The sequence below is a fragment of the Clavelina lepadiformis genome, chromosome 1 (genome assembly GCF_947623445.1).
Source record: "Clavelina lepadiformis chromosome 1, kaClaLepa1.1, whole genome shotgun sequence".
In the NCBI taxonomy this organism is placed as follows: Eukaryota; Metazoa; Chordata; class Ascidiacea; order Aplousobranchia; family Clavelinidae; genus Clavelina; species Clavelina lepadiformis.
Genome location: NC_135240.1, coordinates 4,000,580 through 4,017,536, shown reverse-complemented (window position 1 = coordinate 4,017,536; position 16,957 = coordinate 4,000,580). Strand labels below are relative to the sequence as shown.

General features: G+C 35.7%; 2 protein-coding genes and 1 long non-coding RNA gene across 5 annotated transcripts; 1 reads left to right on the top strand and 2 right to left on the bottom strand.

The window, feature by feature from the left end:
- Positions 1 to 631: 631 nt before the first annotated feature.
- LOC143448731 (uncharacterized) lies at positions 632 to 3,973 on the bottom strand. Its single transcript, XM_076948584.1, has 12 exons — positions 3,910 to 3,973; positions 3,739 to 3,767; positions 3,362 to 3,591; positions 3,006 to 3,172; positions 2,712 to 2,927; positions 2,477 to 2,598; positions 2,232 to 2,267; positions 1,857 to 1,940; positions 1,727 to 1,792; positions 1,545 to 1,633; positions 1,117 to 1,243; positions 632 to 737 (listed from the first exon to the last, which is right to left on the bottom strand). Exons 1-12 carry the CDS (start codon positions 3,971 to 3,973, stop codon positions 729 to 731), a joined length of 1,239 nt encoding a protein of 412 aa, XP_076804699.1. The 3' UTR covers positions 632 to 728.
- A 2,090-nt stretch (positions 3,974 to 6,063) lies between these two features.
- On the bottom strand, positions 6,064 to 9,714 carry LOC143463509 (protocadherin alpha-C2-like). 2 transcript variants are annotated; one of them, XM_076962018.1, is made up of 4 exons: positions 9,470 to 9,714; positions 9,156 to 9,213; positions 8,879 to 9,000; positions 6,064 to 6,340 (listed from the first exon to the last, which is right to left on the bottom strand). In XM_076962018.1, exons 2-4 carry the CDS (start codon positions 9,178 to 9,180, stop codon positions 6,146 to 6,148), a joined length of 342 nt encoding a protein of 113 aa, XP_076818133.1. In that variant the 5' UTR covers positions 9,181 to 9,213; positions 9,470 to 9,714; the 3' UTR covers positions 6,064 to 6,145. The 2 variants fall into 2 exon arrangements, with proteins under 2 accessions (XP_076818133.1, XP_076818124.1); XM_076962009.1 differs by lacking the exon at positions 6,064 to 6,340 and adding an exon at positions 6,473 to 7,039.
- Positions 9,715 to 10,940: 1,226 nt separating this feature from the next.
- Positions 10,941 to 12,206, top strand: LOC143463323 (uncharacterized). 2 transcript variants are annotated; one of them, XR_013118293.1, is made up of 4 exons: positions 10,941 to 11,277; positions 11,391 to 11,544; positions 11,749 to 11,907; positions 12,037 to 12,206. It is a non-coding gene; the product is annotated as an uncharacterized LOC143463323 (long non-coding RNA). The 2 variants fall into 2 exon arrangements; XR_013118294.1 differs by having other exon boundaries at positions 11,658 to 11,907.
- Positions 12,207 to 16,957: the final 4,751 nt, after the last annotated feature.

Genomic DNA, 16,957 nt, shown 5'->3' with positions numbered 1-16,957 from the left:
AATGGAGTGGTTTGACCATACATTATTACTGCATGTTAGGATTTTTGATGCAGACCATTTCACGTTGCTCCTAGGATTGTGAAATCATTCTCCTGACTGCATGAGTTAAAGAAAACACATTTACAGATGAATGTATTTGCAGTGAGGAAATTGTTTAAAAGTACTTTCTTCAACACCTTCCTTTCCGCTGATATGCTTCAATTCAATAAATCATTTACAGTGAACGCTTGCCTGACTTATATTTGTACCACAAACAGGTTAAGAACTGGAAAGAATTTTATTACAGTACATGAATTAAATTGTGCAATGTTTGCATAAGAACTGTTCGTTTTCTGCCGGTTCAGCGGAGCAGGATTCTTGTATCCAGCGGCAGCATTGATCACATGCATACTGAAAGAGAAATAGTCAAAGCAGTTTGATATTGCTGTAATAGAAGCCTTAATGGTATGACATTACATTGAACAACTTCAGGCGAAAACTATTTACCCATGCAGTGCTCCGTGATGTTGTTTTCGAACAATGAACACAAAATTCGTCAAGGCTCTCTTCATCTAAAAACAAAACATGAAGTGAAATAATATTATTTTTCATTGAATTAATGGGACCCCAAATAAATTAAGCATGGACTTACCACAATGTCTAAGCAGCATATTTCCAATTGCAATGCGTATTGCATTACAATCTGTGGAAGCCTCTCTAAATTCTTGAAATTCATTTTTCATGTATTGCTAGGCAGCCTACATAAACATAACGTAGAAGTAGCTTTCAGTGGATAGGCAATTTCAAGTTTATAATATTTTGTCACATATAATCCACAAAAATGTATAATCTCCCACATATGTCCAGAGTCTAAGTATGCTCTGAATTGTAAGGTGCACATTAGCACTCAACTAGTAAAAGCCATGCTCTTCTTTTACAATTATTAACTACCAAGTGACTGCACTGTTAGAACTCTGTGCTAGCAACAGTGCAGTCACATGTCCGATACCTACTATAATGAAAATTCCTTTGTTAACTCGCCTTGTTTTATGTTAATTATTTGTCACTGCAATAACTTATAGTCAAATGTAACAAGATATGAGTTAGGGGGTTTATCTTGTATGATTGAACACTTACCATGATAGAGAGGGGCCCACAACTGTGGGTATCTTGTTGTATATTGTGGCTGTGTATTACCACTTTTGCATCTTCATAAGATGCATTCAGTTTATGCACTTTCAAGTTGTAAAACTTTGGGAAGGATCTATTTAGATTTGAAATATATCAGTACAGTATAAATACTTGTAAAGTACAGAACCCGAAATGTAAGCTCATGTGAGCCCGAGTGATAGGCGTGATAATATTACAAACATTGAAATTTATTTGTGAAAGCACAAATGTCCTTACTGACTCACTGTCGGCTACATTAAAATCCTATATGTCCATGGTATACCACCTGCATAATTCTTAATAATAATAAAACTTCTTTATCAATCACTGACGAATTTCATGCACCGTTCCATGACAGATTACAAGCCAATGTTTTAATCAGAGCTTCAGCTTACGTTAAATTCGTTGTAATGGTTGGAGCGATGGTATTTTCCCTCCCAAGTGGATCATATATGAAAACCTCAGCGTTAGCAACATCAATTGCCTGCAAATAATGTAATGGTAACTGCATGGTGATAGTCGTCAGGCAGATAGCTAGTGTTACGAATAATCTTAAAACATTGAATTTGAATCTCACCAAAAACACCCAGTGTGCTCCAGTATTTATGATAGTTATAACTGGTTTCATGAAACGTGCAATTACCTAAAAACAAACTTCATAAACAACATGTCAAAGTAAAAAGGAGCAAATCATGGCTTTAACATACCCAGTCACTATTTCTGCGGGTAAATCTTCCTTTGTGAAACCATAAAGAACCATATTGTGATGAAACAGTATTCCAATCCTCATTCTTTGAAAGAAGTTTTCAAACCACATGTGAATTCAAACGTGAAATACATACAATTTCAAAGTAAACCAATAACAACTGTATGGCGGTAGAATACCTTATACAGTATATGTTTTACAGTACAGCACATTAACTACACTAATTCAAAAAAAACATGTCAGTTGTGCTGCTAAAATCAAGTTCAAAGTATATTGTTTTTGCTCAATTTTACTTTATTTGTAAGCTGTGAACAGGAATATTTCCTAATGTGAAGTATAAACAGTTATATATATAAATGAAAATACCAAAGCATACCTCAATACATAGGGCTTCTAGTGCCGCATCAATGACCTAAAGATAAAGAGATATACCTACACTTAGCCTGTTTACATACAACTTATTCCATAAAGAAAAATTATTAGATCAGCAGAAAATTTCAGCTTGCATATATCATGGGTAGGGTTGGGTTTCTCAAAAATGCCTAAGTACTGTTCAGGTTAACATTGTAGTATAGCCCTATGCGTATAATGACTATAAGAACAAGGGCTGCTCATGCTCACAACATCATCGAGCCAATTGCTTCCTTGAAGAAGACATAAACTTTTTTTCTTTAAAACAACATTTCCAAAAACTGATTCCACTCTGTCACCATCATGATGAGAACCCCAAAGCTCTTCAATATCTAGGAAAGATTATAAAAGCATTGAACATTCAGTTTCTACATCACTGAAAACAAACAAGCAAAATATATTGAAATTTAAGCATTACTTAGTCTCATTTGTATGTAAAATTTACCCAGAAATTTCCTCGGAATTAATTTTCTAGGTGATGGTTCTTTTTCAAATGATGAACTACTTGCCAAGAGCTCATCAGCAATTTCTGTACTTTCATTTTTCTCAACCGATTTATTAATCGATAAAGAACTATCAAACACTTCAACTTTTTGTTGAATCTTTTCTGCAGTATGCCGTGCTGAATCTGACGGAATACTTCGAGAAAGTAACCTGCGATCTAACAAGCTTTGTTTTCAAATGTAGTCGCAGGATTAGTTTAAGTTTATCATGCCATAGCAATGAATACATACAGTACCTTTCACAATTGGAATGGCAAAGCCTTCGGAGTTAATTTTCACATCTCCCCTAGCATGGCGTTTAAGTCTCTTAGTAAAGCGATTATTTGAACTTTCATTTTTTAAATGTAAAGACAATCGAGACATAAAGAGAAAATTGACGGGGTCCATTTCACAGAACGAATATCTATCGCATAAGAAATGAATAAAGATACTTCAAACCTATCCTTTTATAACAGCCAGGCCCGATGGTCGCTACAGATGGAGGTAACATTAGAAGAGAAATTTAATGTTACTTCTGTTAAAGTTATTGTAAAACTTTTTTAACTCACTACAGTAGAATTAATGGTATGCCTGCACCTGAACATTTTTGTACCTGTCTTTACTCATATCAAAATTGGTTTGCTCAGCAATACTGGTATTGATTTCTTTCAGATTCGAGCAATTCTTCAAGTTTCGGAAACTTTCTTCAGGTGATTTCTTCTTTGCTCTTGCATGGAAACGGTCTGATAGGCTGTAAAACTTCAAGCCGTTATTATTTGACAATTCCACACTGGCAAGTGGCAAGGTGCCTTCTTTTTGTAACTTCAGGTTTTCTGAAGTTTTCTGAACAACATGAATTTAATTCATGTTGTAACATACTATATCTGAAGATGCTGATAATTTCAGTATGCATGCATTCTGCATAATTTACTGGCTTCGTAGTGCTTCACAACTAATGCTTTAACCAAAACTTAAAATGTGTTTATTTACTTTTTGGGCCTGACTTTGCAAAGCAGTCGCTAAATATTTATCAGATGACCTTAAGCAGAAAATAGCTGCCCACCCTTGACCCAGCTATTACTATAATCTATCTGTTCGGCAGTTACAAACTGAAAAATTATGTTTATAATACAACATAATTAGCCCAAAACATATATATACCTGTTGATGTAGATGGCAGTTGTATGTCGCTGGACGATTTTATTGATCCACATTCCCCTGGCATAAAAATAGCTCTTTACAGCATGACCACATAAAAACTATCAGTACTGACCAGGCAGCTATATATACTGCACAAGGTATAAGTGCAGTAAAATAGAAAAATATCAGCATTGGTTATATTGACATATTACATACAATCATTTCCAGAGTCAGAATTACAGTACATCCATGAAATTTAAAAATGACTAAATGCAAAAAGCTACCAGGTCATAATTAGTATTCATAAATCTTCATAAACAAAAATATGTTTATACATAGACTCGATACTAAGTGAGTGCAAAGCAATTAACTTACCATTTTTTGTAACGAGGTGGTGTTTTAGAGGCCTACTCCGACCAAACACATGAAGACAAAAAGGGCAATGAAAATGACTTCGTCGCGCCTCAGTTTCACTTTTTCTGTTCAGGCATTCTTGCTTGCGGCAAGGAAGAGAAAAACCTTAAAAACTACAAACATAACATTTTATAATCTAACACTGCCTAACAATACATTATCAAGATAATTTGAAAATTAGTAATACTTGCACACTTACCCTTTCTACCTTTTACTTCAAATTCCACGGCGTGGTTGAAATGCTTTTTTATAAAATGATCTGAAATATTCTCATTAGAAGAATTACAATTTTCAGATATTTCTGGATTGCATAAAATACAACTTTTTCCTGAAAAGCTTTCTATTTTTTCAAAAATTTCATCTTTTCGGCCCCAAAACACCGAAGAGAAATTCTCTTTTGACTCCATCTATTTAAAATCGGATTGTTTAATAGTTTTGTATTTTATTATAAATATTTGTTTATATTAAAATTTTGATCAGTATATAAAAAACATTCATCATTCGTACAAGAAAGGCTGATTCCGTAAATCAGTCATTTTTTCAGTATGGCCTATAACTACTAATAAAGTAGCTAACCTATCACCCAAATAATACCCGGCTACCAGGTTACGGTAGTCAATGAAAACATTATGTCAGTATGCGACTTTGGGACCACATACCAGTATGTACCGGTATCCTACTATAAGCTACAACCTATAATATTCGTTTCAGATTGCCTAATAAAAAATTTCGCCTCATACAGGGCTAGCCTAACTTTCAATGCAATCAAAACCCATGGCTTAAAATATTTCAATAGTGAAATTTCAATATTCAATGCCTACACACTGACACAGTAATTTCTTTAACAATAATAATACAGCGTCAGCAGTCTGCCAGTCCTAAAAAAAAACAGCAAAAGAGCTCGACTAACCCTCCTGCTTTCTGGTTCAACATATTTAACTTCAGACTCCAGGTCTCAATTCTATTCGAATTCACCATTTTCTTATATCGACCCAGGCTTCAATTTAAACGAGCCATGCCCCTTCCAAACTCGACCCAGGCTTCAATCTACAGAACCCATGACCTCTGTAACCTCGACCCAGGCTTCATTATATACGAGCCATGACCTTTCCAATCTCTACCCAGGCTTCAATTTATACGAGCCATGACCCTTCCAAACTCGACCCAGGCTTCAATCTACAGAACCCATGACCTCTATAATCTCGACCCAGGCTTCATTATATACGAGCCATGACCCTTTCTAATCTCGACCCAGGCTTCAATCTACAGAACCCATGACCTCTATAATCTCGACCCAGGCTTCATTTGTGACGCCTGTCTTTTCATTGTGGGTTGAAATAGTGGCCTGTAGAAGATGTGACCTGTAAGTTGTGGGTTGTATTGGCAGTGGGTTGGCTCCTATGGAACGTGACCTTAGAATAGTGGCGTCTTTTCAAATTTTCATGACCTGGGTTCGAAGTCACTTAAGTAAGTCACTCACTTAAGTCACTTAAGTAAGTCACTCACTAAGTCACTTAAGTTACGAAGTAAATAATCACTTCCCCTATTGCAATCTGCAACGACAACGTTGTCAAATTTTGAAAACATGTATAACAAACTGACTGACACCATCTCATGAAGCGTATCACTTAAGCGGACATGTTATTTTTAAATTTCAAACTATTACCGGCCTTGAGTGTGGAAGCTATCCTCCCACAAATACTCCAAACTATCAAATTCGAAAGCTATTCTTACCATTGGTGTTTACACTCTTCACTATGAAGATTGACAACAAATATTAAGTTTCGCCAATATTATCAGAAAACATTATGACTATCAAAAATGCTAACCTTGTCAAAGATTCTCAGTCCAAACGCGAGGCAAGGGAAACTTCTCCAGTCAATTCGTTAACGTTTAACAAATCAAAAGTCGTTTTCTTATTCAGACTGGACAGGTAATAACGTACTGTTCCGGCAAGCCCAGCATCAATGTCATGCGCTTGGACCCGAATGATTTGTTCACCTGGTTTAGTGTCTTCTGGTGTCATAACCGAATATTCCTGTTGAAAGTATATCAAAGGTTGTTGGCTTGCAAAATTAAGTAATATAGCCTGTATCACACAAGATAGCTATGATAGGTGGAACTTTATTGAAAAGACATACAGCCTGCTCGAAAACTGGGTTATTGTCATTTTCATCAACAATCCTTATTTGTAGATACATCAAAGAAATAGTACATTGTTGAACACATTTTCATGGATACATAGTGAAACACATTATCACTGAAACAGCGACTTATATTTTCTATTGCAAGGAGTTTTTCCCACACATAAAACATGGCGCTCCAATGCTTGATAAGCAAGCTTGGCTTGCACTGGATAAGCTAAATTTAACAGATAATATGTTGCTAGCAAATACACCATGCCTTGGAATGCATTTGCCTTTCTTATCTCAACAAAAGGTTTCCTGTCAATGCAAATGCTACATTGCATTTCCAGGTCGTCTTTATTTCCCAAACAAAGTAAAAACGGTTGGTCATGAGATTTTTTTAAACTTTCCAAAAGTCCGAAAGGGGTAAATAAAAAAATGTAACTTTCCTCAACATCCAACTTGGCTACAACATTTTTCATGTACTCGAAACTGTGTGGGTCTCCACCTCCTACAGTGCATTTAGAAGAGAAAGCTTCCCAATTCTTTTTTGAATCCGCCCACAGAGTATCTGTTGTTCTTTTAGTTGCTGCTGCATATTCCTCAATGCACTGCAAGTAAAAAGAAGCACAGCTTTACTTTTCAAAGCAAACTACACAAAAAACCTTAGTAATCGTTACTACAAATGAATTTACCATATCCAGACAATAAATGTGTATTGTCTCAGTGTATGTAATAGCATGGTACGTCAAACGTAAAACTTTCAGTGACACAAAAATAATAAATTGAATTACCTTTTCTGGATGTTGCCCATACTCAGGGTATTTTTTAAGCACTTCTTCTACACTGTTATTACAACAAAGATGCTTTATTTCTGACATCCTATCATTTCTCTCATCCTCCCACTTTTTCTGTTGAGTTGCATCTACCTGCGGCACATTCTTGGACAACTTTCTTTTTTTTGGCGATTTGGGTTTGGTATTATGAATTCCCAAAACTAACGTTGCTTTTGAAAATTGGTTGTGAATTTGTTTGCGCACGGCAGCCGTTATTTCTGCCCAGGGCTGATCTCCATTGCAAGTTAGGACCGGGTATTCTGTGATCAAGTTTCTTGCCATTTATACCTTGGTCACTCTTGGTTGGTTTTTTTGTAGTCTGATTGTAGTGTTTTCTTCTATTTTTTTAACTATATATACAAACTGAGAATGTTTCAAGTCCTCTTTTTTCACAGTTTTTAGAAAATATTTTTCGATATCTGTAAAGGGGAAGTGAGTCCCTAAGCCGACTGGATACGGTTGCATATTCCATATGTTCTGCTGTGGTTGTGCTTTCACCGATGTGAATGTTTTGGAACTGACGGTCTTTTCGTTTGTCTTGAGTTTAGTTTCCAGCAGTATTGCACTGCTTCTGGGTGGAAAAATGTCACTGGAAACATCTGACACTTCACTTTCAACGTAACTATGTGTGCTTTCACCCTCAGGAGCTGGAGATGATGTCAGAAAAGTGAAGCAACTGCTTTCAGCTGAAGAATTCAACAGCATGAGACAGCTTTGTCCAAAGATGGGCAATTTTACTTATTTAACACACAACAGTGTTGATTTTCTACACAACTAATATTTTGATATTTTAAATTTTAATCAACACGTAAGCTGATGTTATTATTTAATGGAATAAATTACCTTATTTTTTATTATATGACACTGCAACAATTTTTTAAACTGTATAACCTGATGGCATTGAAACAAATTTGGGGCTTTCATAGTCCATGTAAATTAACAATTTGTACAAAAAACTTGTGTTTCGGCTACAAACAAAATATAGTCAGTATTGGTAGGTCGATGGTAGACCATAGTAACAGTATTTAAATTTTCTATTTAGCACAACCGTAGTTTCACAGACCCAAAATAAAGAATGTTTACAGGGAATATGTTTAACTTTCACTAGCACCCCCGTGGAAAATATTGGATTCCCATTTTAGTGAAACTGTGCGACTATGAAGATTGAACGAAGCGCGTGAATATTGATCTTTTTGTGCGACATCTCAAAACTGGTAATGCAAACAAGCTACATACATTTTCCAACTGCGAACAACCACAGAGAAAACAATTAGCAATGGCAACATCTAGAAATCATGTTTAGGCAGGCATGAAATAAACCGACTGATTTTTATTGTGACTACAAAATTTGAGTCAGACTTCCGTCAGTCCAAGGATAAATATTATCACACCATACCGTTATCGATATGAGCAAGTTCTTAACGTAACCTTCGCAATGATAATTAAATTATTGATGATGATTGATAACAAAAAATACAAGAATAAACTGAACGTGGGTATGGATGTTATTTGTTCAGTGTTGAACCATAGTACAGCGATACAACTTACCTATGGATATAATGCCAAAGTAGAAATATTTTTTCAGTATACAACACATGTTCATTGCAAACTTACTTTTTTCAATACATCTGACAAGAATTGTTTCAGTTCTTGTCTTTCTCTGAAGGTTAAGGAAGGAAACTCTTCTTTTATTGTTGCTCCATCAACTGGCAAATCTTCTACTGTTATTCCTGAATCTAATATACAATTCTTTTACTTTTGCTGTCTAACAAAGCAAAACACATGCATTGCCAAGCTGCATGTAATTTCACTCTAACAACAGCAGAGACTCACATGTATGAATGCATCAAACAAATAAACTACTTTAATTACGCACAGAAGTGAGGCTTACTTGAGCTCTTGCCAGACACAAGCATAAGCGTAGGTGCAGTTCTAAAACTGATGGAAAACTAGAAAACCAATGAGAGGATATAAAAGTTTTTTGGTTGGCTTTAATGGGAAAGCAGATCAAAAACGTTAAGAAATACTGTTTTAAATCAAAGTGAAAGTGGTAATAAACTCATCCTTGATTAAATAATATAAACCATAGAAAACTATAAAATAAGCAAAGACGAAAAATACAAAACCCACATTTAACGTCACCAGTGGGTAGTAGCTCAAAACAAATGCATTGTCAACTGGAAATATCAGAGTTGATCAACTTACGAGGTCGAATATTTTGAGTGATTAGTTTCCAATGTAGGCTAAAGAAGATCTCTCCAACCTTCAGTGTGTAAATATGTGTTTATTTTACTGAATTCGTAGATCTGTGAGCTATTTTATAAATGTATTTGCAATTTTCTGAAGACGTCAGTCAGTTGGCAGATGTGTGAACTGTGAACTAGCCTACTTCTGCAATGAACGCTTTCAATGAACGCTTTCAATATTGGTAATGAAGTTAGGATTAGCATTTTTCATCTCTATACATAGCCTACTAGCCTACACTGGAAAAAATGTGATTCTTCAAAGTCCAACATTTTCATCATTGACTAATAAGACGCCAATTTTATTCAAAATACGTTGCCCATCATGCCTTATTGTGGTCCAAGTACCCAGAAACCTGCCTACATGCAGTTTGCAACGCCTTTTTATTGCTAACTACGTCCTACCGATGCATTGGAAACAATGTTGGATAACTAAAACTCATTACACGATATAGTCAGAGTTACTGACTTACTGACCTAATAGTTGTTGTTATCGCGATAAATATCACCACCGTCATTCTGGCAGAATCCTAGCAGAATCATAGCTTCCAAAATGACAGCAGTGTTTCCGTTTATTTTTTTATAAACTATGTACAGTAGACTAAATAATTATTCTTAAGCGCTAATGGTAAACTGCCTAATGGTTTTAATGTGGTATGCCTAGTCGTGACTTGTCTGTTTTTAACATCGCATGTAAGTATTTTTGGTTACGGTATTTCGATGTCAGCAGTCAAACGTTATTATTAATATTAATGAGAAAATTCTTTGATCTTGCATTATGAATTGCATGGCCTAGGACCCTAGGTAAAAGGTAAAATTGCTGAATGCTGATGGGCTAAAATGTCAGGTTCTTCTGACATTTTAGACTTATTACTTATTAGGTTGATACAATGCAGAAGTCTGGAAGTGAAGCTTCTTTGTAGACCATAGTCCATAGCCCATTAGCTATAGCTTAATAACAGGTTGCATGTATTTGAAAAAACAAAATCCCAATAGGTTGCACTTGCACTGTCTCAATAATCAAGTCAGCAACTGTATGGATAACAGTCTACAAACCTAAGTAAAAGCATAGGCCTAGATGTAGTAATTTGACTGATTTCCAAAATAAATGTGCATGTAATTGTATTATATGTACTCAGTAAATGCATTTACCTGCCCAAGATGTTGAAATAGCCTACTTATCAAGTGTTTTTTGGCTCTGAATTCTTAACATGTTATATAGGCTAGGCCTATTTAGTGTAAATAGTGAGCATTTGTCAAATTGCAAATATGTTTTAGGGTTGACAAAATACTGAGTTTATGACAGAGAAATGGGAAGTTTTGTTTAAGTACTTCTTGGTGTAAACATCCTTTTCTCTAGATAAGTTAATCAAATAAATTGTTTGAAAGTTAATCAATACGGTAAGTATTGCAATTAGGCCTACTGTTTTAAAAGTCAACTCAGCCCTTTAAAACATACAAGAAGAGGATTTATCATTTTAATGTGGTTAAGCTCCAATATGTCGGTATTGAAGGCATGTTCTATTGTTGTGTAAGTCTCATATGTTTTGTGATTTCTTTTGTGCTTTTACCATATTTAAGTTTTCTCACATTAATTATTATCACTCCAATTATTATCACTGGAATTGAACATACCAGTATATCTATTTGTGTAAATCATAATTTGCTGTTGATGGATTTTCCAACCATGCCCCTGAGACAGCCCTTTCATGGTCATTTGGTTTTTTCATCAGGACATTCCCCAAAAGGCATATTATACCTCGATAATAGGTAATGCTTGTTGAACGAAACCAATGGTTACACTAAGAAGTAGTATTTATAGTGAAGCATAAATACTAAACAGGCACAACAATTATGATACTGTGCACTTTAAATACAAACAGACAAAGTGAACATAAAAGAATGTGGAGCCAACCAGATACATCATCATTAGAATAACATCTAAGAATGCACAAACATGGGACTGGCAGAGGCTACACATGCCATGAAAAGTCTAGTGAACTGACGCTGTGTTACATCGCTGTGCTACATGAAGAAGTACATATAAATTTTTTTATATACAAAGACGTCCCAGTGCTCGTATGCACTTATACTATCGTACATTTTGTGAACTGTATGTGATTGTGAACAGCTCTTAATTTCATGAACAGACTTTTTGATTGGGAAATTCAACTTCTTGGAAGCACTGTAAAAAGAGATAGTGGCGATAAGCAAACATCTTTGACTTTGCATTTTCTACAGAAAACTGTGTAAGGTCAATAAGTGATTGAGCAATATTGTCCAGAACGGCCGTCGACAAATCCTTCCAGTGTTTATCAGCCTCACCTTGCAAGTTGTACTGTGGCTGAAATTCCTCCAGCTCATTTGTTGTGATTATCTCCATGTCAAGGATACATTTCGGTGGTTTTCGCCATTTAATGATTTATGTATTATGCTGAGACTTGTTTTCTTTCGTGAAAGCAGTTTTCTTATTGACGTCTTTATGATGTTTTGGAATATTGGCTGATTTTTTTCGTAAACAATATATAGTTACAGCAATCGATCTTGGAAGGAACACCATCAAATTCTACTATCCCCACTTCCCCACCATCACACTGGACTACTCTTTCCTCACGCACGATGTAGGTAATATAGTGCTGTTTTCTTCACCAAACTCAAGGTAACAAATCCCCTATTCGCTATTTAAGCTTTTCCTAAAATCGTCCATGGACGCTTTTCCATATCCGCTATATAAGCTTTTCCTAAAATCGTCCATGGACGCTTTCCCCTATCCGCTATTTAAGCTTTTCCTAAAATCGTCAATGGACGCTTTCCCCTATCCGCTATTTAAGCTTTTCCTAAAATCGTCCATGGACGTTTACGCAAAAATTGTCCATTTTCAACCGTCCATGGACGATCTCGAAAACACTGCTTTAAACTTATCCTAAAAACCACCCATGGACGCTTTGTAAAAAAAGAACTGATTTAAGCCTATTTCAACAACCGTCCATGGACGACTAAGGGAAAACGTGGGTTTTGCGTGAAAGCGTCCATGAACGATTACGCAAAAATCGTCCATTTTCAACCGTCCATGGACGATCCGCGGATTGCGTCGTGTCCAGGTTTTACTCGGTCCCGAATACTTGTTTGCGGAAATCGGCAAAGCAAAGCATTGCGTTATGGAGGCTGTTGAACTTGCTTGCGGTTTGTTGGCGTTTGTAGTTTTCCGCAGGTGACTCTTTTATTGAACAAATTTGCCCACCCCTGTTCTATAGTATGGTGAAGTCAAATGCACTCTATCATTAGGCAAATAAGAATTTTAACTTTTTAAAGTGTTATGGTAAGATCATAGGGCCTATGTCTGTGTATGAGTGGGATCTATTTTTTTGGCATATAAAATTGGTACAAATCAAATTGAATTGATCTTTCAATTAAACAAACCAACAAGTATTTATGCGCCAATGGGTTTCACAATGTTTATTGATGGAAAATCATAATTATAACTATTAAGTTACATTTCAGTGACTGTTGTTCTTGTGAAATTCTGTTTTAAAAATTTAATCATCTGTAAATAAAGTCATTAATTATGTTTGACGATGATGACTGGGGCTCTGGTGCGACCACAACCACCTGAAATGTAAGTTGATTGTTATCTTGATTCTTGATTATCACAGTAACACACACTGACCTTGTGACAATGTTTAATCTCAGTTTCATTGAATTTATCAGGTTTTCTCCAACCAAGGGAAAAGAAGTTTTTCTTCAGGTTAGTTTTGCTAGTTTTCTTACTTTAATCTTTAAATTTCTTACTGCTTAAGTAACATTAGTGAATATATATATATGCCACAAAAATATATATCTACGTTTAATTTCTTAGCTCAAAATCAAACTATTTTATTTAGAGAAACCTGACCTGAATTAAATACATCTTAACCTAAAATTCATCATGGAAAATGCAAACACCAGTCTAGCATTCCTAGATAACGAAATATGTTTCATGGCCTCTTCATGTAGTTCCAAGTTTTTTTTACAAAAAATCTCACACCGGATTAATGCTAAACTATCGTGCAATTGCATCACCATGGAAAAGTTTAATTGTATTTCTCTTAAACTGCTCATGAACTGTATGCTCTAATAAAACTCTCTTTAACATAAAAGTTACCAAATTGTGTAAAGTTTTATTAACAATAGCTATCCTAACAAAATGTTTGGCAACACCGTTCAATCTTTCATAGCATCAAAAACCAGCCCCAAAGCAAAAGAAAATGAGAACACAAATGAATGAGGACACAAATGAAACACAGGGAGTTATTCTCAAAATACCTTGAAAGGAAAATCTTCCACGACTTCAAAAAACAAATTATACACACTTATAAAGTGCAAATACAACATTGAAATACGTGACGTATACTCCTCGTATAAGTTTGGAAACTACTTCAATAACAAAGCTTATGTACCCTGTCACCTTCAGTTTAAGGTGGTGTACCAATATATGCCCACATGACATGAGATGTACTTACATGCGTAAGGCTGCATGCCACTTCACACGATACGATACGCGCTAAGATTGAGCAGGCAAATCGATCGTCAAAAGTCACATTAAGAATTGCTCAACACGCATTGACTTAAAACACCATGAAAACTTTAAATTTTTATGCAAATGCAAAGCAGATTAATAATTATATTATTTATATATGCAAGATTCACGAAGCACTTTTTATTAAAAAATTGAATCAAACCCCAAATAAGCCTATGAAAATGGTTCATCGTTTTTATTAAAAGTTTGTGACTAATCTGCCTATCTCATCGCATACCTGTGATTATTTGTATTTCACTATTCCTACTTTTATCCGATCAGTCAATTCTATTTTTTGCATTTTGCAACATCTGCTATCACCGCAACCTGTTTGAACAGTGCCTTTGCACCTATTACACTGGGTAACAATTTTGAACAAAAAATTTGTTGACTTTGATTTTGCACTTGATTTAGGCTAATTCCGGTGTGCTGAATTCAAAAAATGCCGCCAGTTTTCTTCTATCACGTCAAGTTTATGCTCTACAGCATACATCCAAAATATGGAAATTTTCACGACTTTAGCCATGGGTATTGTTTTTCCATTTGTAACATGAATGCACAGGCTAATCATATTGTAAGTTATATACAAGAAGAATCAACTAAATTATTAAGCGAAAAAGGCAAAGGCATCGATTTAGGTCGATGCTTTTCCCCCGTTTTTAGTTGGAGGATGCAATCATCCAACGAAACTAGATAAGAATGGTAAAATTGAAGTAAGTTGCTTTCCACTTTCAACCATGTATGTACTCGTACTTTCCAGGAAAACAGACAAGCAATAAAATAATATCTGTTCCTATCCTTGCAGAGGGATGAGTGGTGGTTCCAGGTTCATAACATTTCACACTATTGTGCAATTTTGCATTAGTAACTGTCAAATGCCTTTAAAAAAATGACGACTCGGTTACACCACACGTTTAAAAAGCTTGTCAACTGCACTCAAAACACGTGTTGCCTCGCTTTGAAGTTGTAGTTTGATAAAAGCGTGGATTGTTTTTTTTGAAAAGGAGCGAAGGTATCATACTTTCGTTCGAGAGAAAGTGCGTTTTTACCATACTTTCGAAGTGAAAGTAGCTTTGTGTATTGCCATAATATACACGGTTTACTGGAGGAGTTGGGAATTCCGATCTACAACTCAATTAAATGGCGATTGTTCATTGACAGCTCAAATAGGATCTTAAAGTGCGTCTTTCTCTATAATAGCAATTTATACGGTGCAGTACCAATTGCACATTCAGTTAGTCTTCGTGAAGAATACGGAAACATAAAAAGAGTCTTGAATTGTTGCAATATCACAAGCACAATTGAATCATTTGTGTTGACCTTAAAATGTTATGTTTTCTTCTTGGTCAGCAACACGGATACACAAAGTACCCCTGCTATTTGTGTATGTGGGACAGCAGAGCTCGAGATCAGCACTGGGTGGTGAGGAACTGGCCTCCGAGATCTGACCTTAAACCTGGTGATCCCAATATTCTAAATGAGCCACTTGTTGACAGAGAAAACAATGTTTTCCCACCTCTACATATAAAGCTCGGCCTAATAAAGCAATTCGTTAAAGCATTGACAACTGAAAGCAACTGTTTTAATTACCTCGTTTGGGCTTTTCTTGGCCTGTCAATACAAAAAATTAAAGCTGATGTATTTGATGGTCCACAAATTCGGCAACTCAACAAATATGAACGTTTCATTGGTTTAATGTCACAGACTCAGAATTGGAAGAAAATGCGTGGCTATCATATAAAAACCTTGTCAAGGGATTTCATGGGAATGCACGGGCAGAGAATTATATTGAAATTGTTCTGAAGCTATTGGATAGCTACAGGGAACTCAGATTCAACATGAGCATCAAGATGCAGTTTTTGCATAGCCATTTTGCTAATTCCCCGGAAAACCTTTGTGCGGTCAGCGATGTGCAAGGAGAAAGATTCCACCAAGATCTGAAGGTGATGGAGGAAAGATATCAGGGAAGATGGGACTTACATATGCTGGCTGACTATTGCTGGAGTATTAAGCGAGAATGCATACAGCTTGAACATGCAAGGAAAAGCTACAAGCGTAACTTTTTGTCCTATAACTCGCACTTTATTTGTCCTGCAGAAGCAATATCCGCTTTAAGGAACAGAATAGAGCTTTACAAATGTTTATTTGAAAACCATTAAGATACTTTCAGTTGCTTGCAGTTCTTAAAATGATTTATACAATGAACGCAAATGTCTTAAATGTTGTACTTTTTTGTTGGTTATGAGACAAAGCGGTGGGTGGCAAGCTCAAAAACTTGACTTGATAGAGAAAAACTAATGTCATTTTTGGAATCAGCGCCCAAAATTTAGTCAAAAACAATTGTTAGACCGAAGTCAACAAAAATTGTGTTCCCTTGTGTTATCGTTTACTGTATCGCCTTATCTATAACCTCAAAATTTTGCTTCCTTTTTCCTTGCAACTACTTAAGTATGGAATCGTTATAAATATTTACACAGCTTTGATTTTAACGTTAACATATGTTTTTTGTCTGATGAAGGACATATGTTCATGTCCAAAACATGCTAGTTCTCATAGGATGTTAAGAAATTATCTTTCCTGCACCAGTTGCTTTGTTTTGCTTACTTTCTGCCGTGCTTGTCATGTAGGTGATGGAAAACCAAATGCAGGACGTGGAAGAGGCCGACTTGGCTGTTCATCGTCTTCATCAGGTGAATTCTAAATCTGCAAAAGCAAAAACATTTATGTGCATCTGGTGCTTTTCCTGAATGAAACTTTATTCTTTAGGGTTTCGGGCCACAATTGGACTTCGGACTCATTCTCGGTTTGACAAACACAACACAATTGATAACCTTGGATCAAAAAATGGTTCTGGTGCTTCCAATGATGATGATGATGCTTGGGCACCAAAAAGTG

Bases quoted from the DNA above. Each gene is read 5' to 3' on its own strand.
- LOC143448731 (XM_076948584.1), bottom strand. From the start codon at position 3,973: ATGCCAGGGGAATGTGGATCAATAAAATCGTCCAGCGACATACAACTG. The intron at 3,768-3,909 runs GTATATATATGT...ATAAATATTTAG, and splicing joins ACTGCCATCTACATCAACAG to CGACTGCTTTGCAAAGTCAG. The intron at 1,244-1,544 runs GTAAGCTGAAGC...AAATCTAAATAG, and splicing joins ACCATTACAACGAATTTAAC to ATCCTTCCCAAAGTTTTACA.
- LOC143463509 (XM_076962009.1), bottom strand. From the start codon at position 9,180: ATGCTTGTGTCTGGCAAGAGCTCAA. The intron at 9,001-9,155 runs GTAAGCCTCACT...ATTGTATATTAG, and splicing joins TGTGTCTGGCAAGAGCTCAA to ATTCAGGAATAACAGTAGAA. The intron at 7,040-8,878 runs GTAAGTTTGCAA...TTTTACTTGCAG, and splicing joins TGTCAGATGTATTGAAAAAA to TGCATTGAGGAATATGCAGC.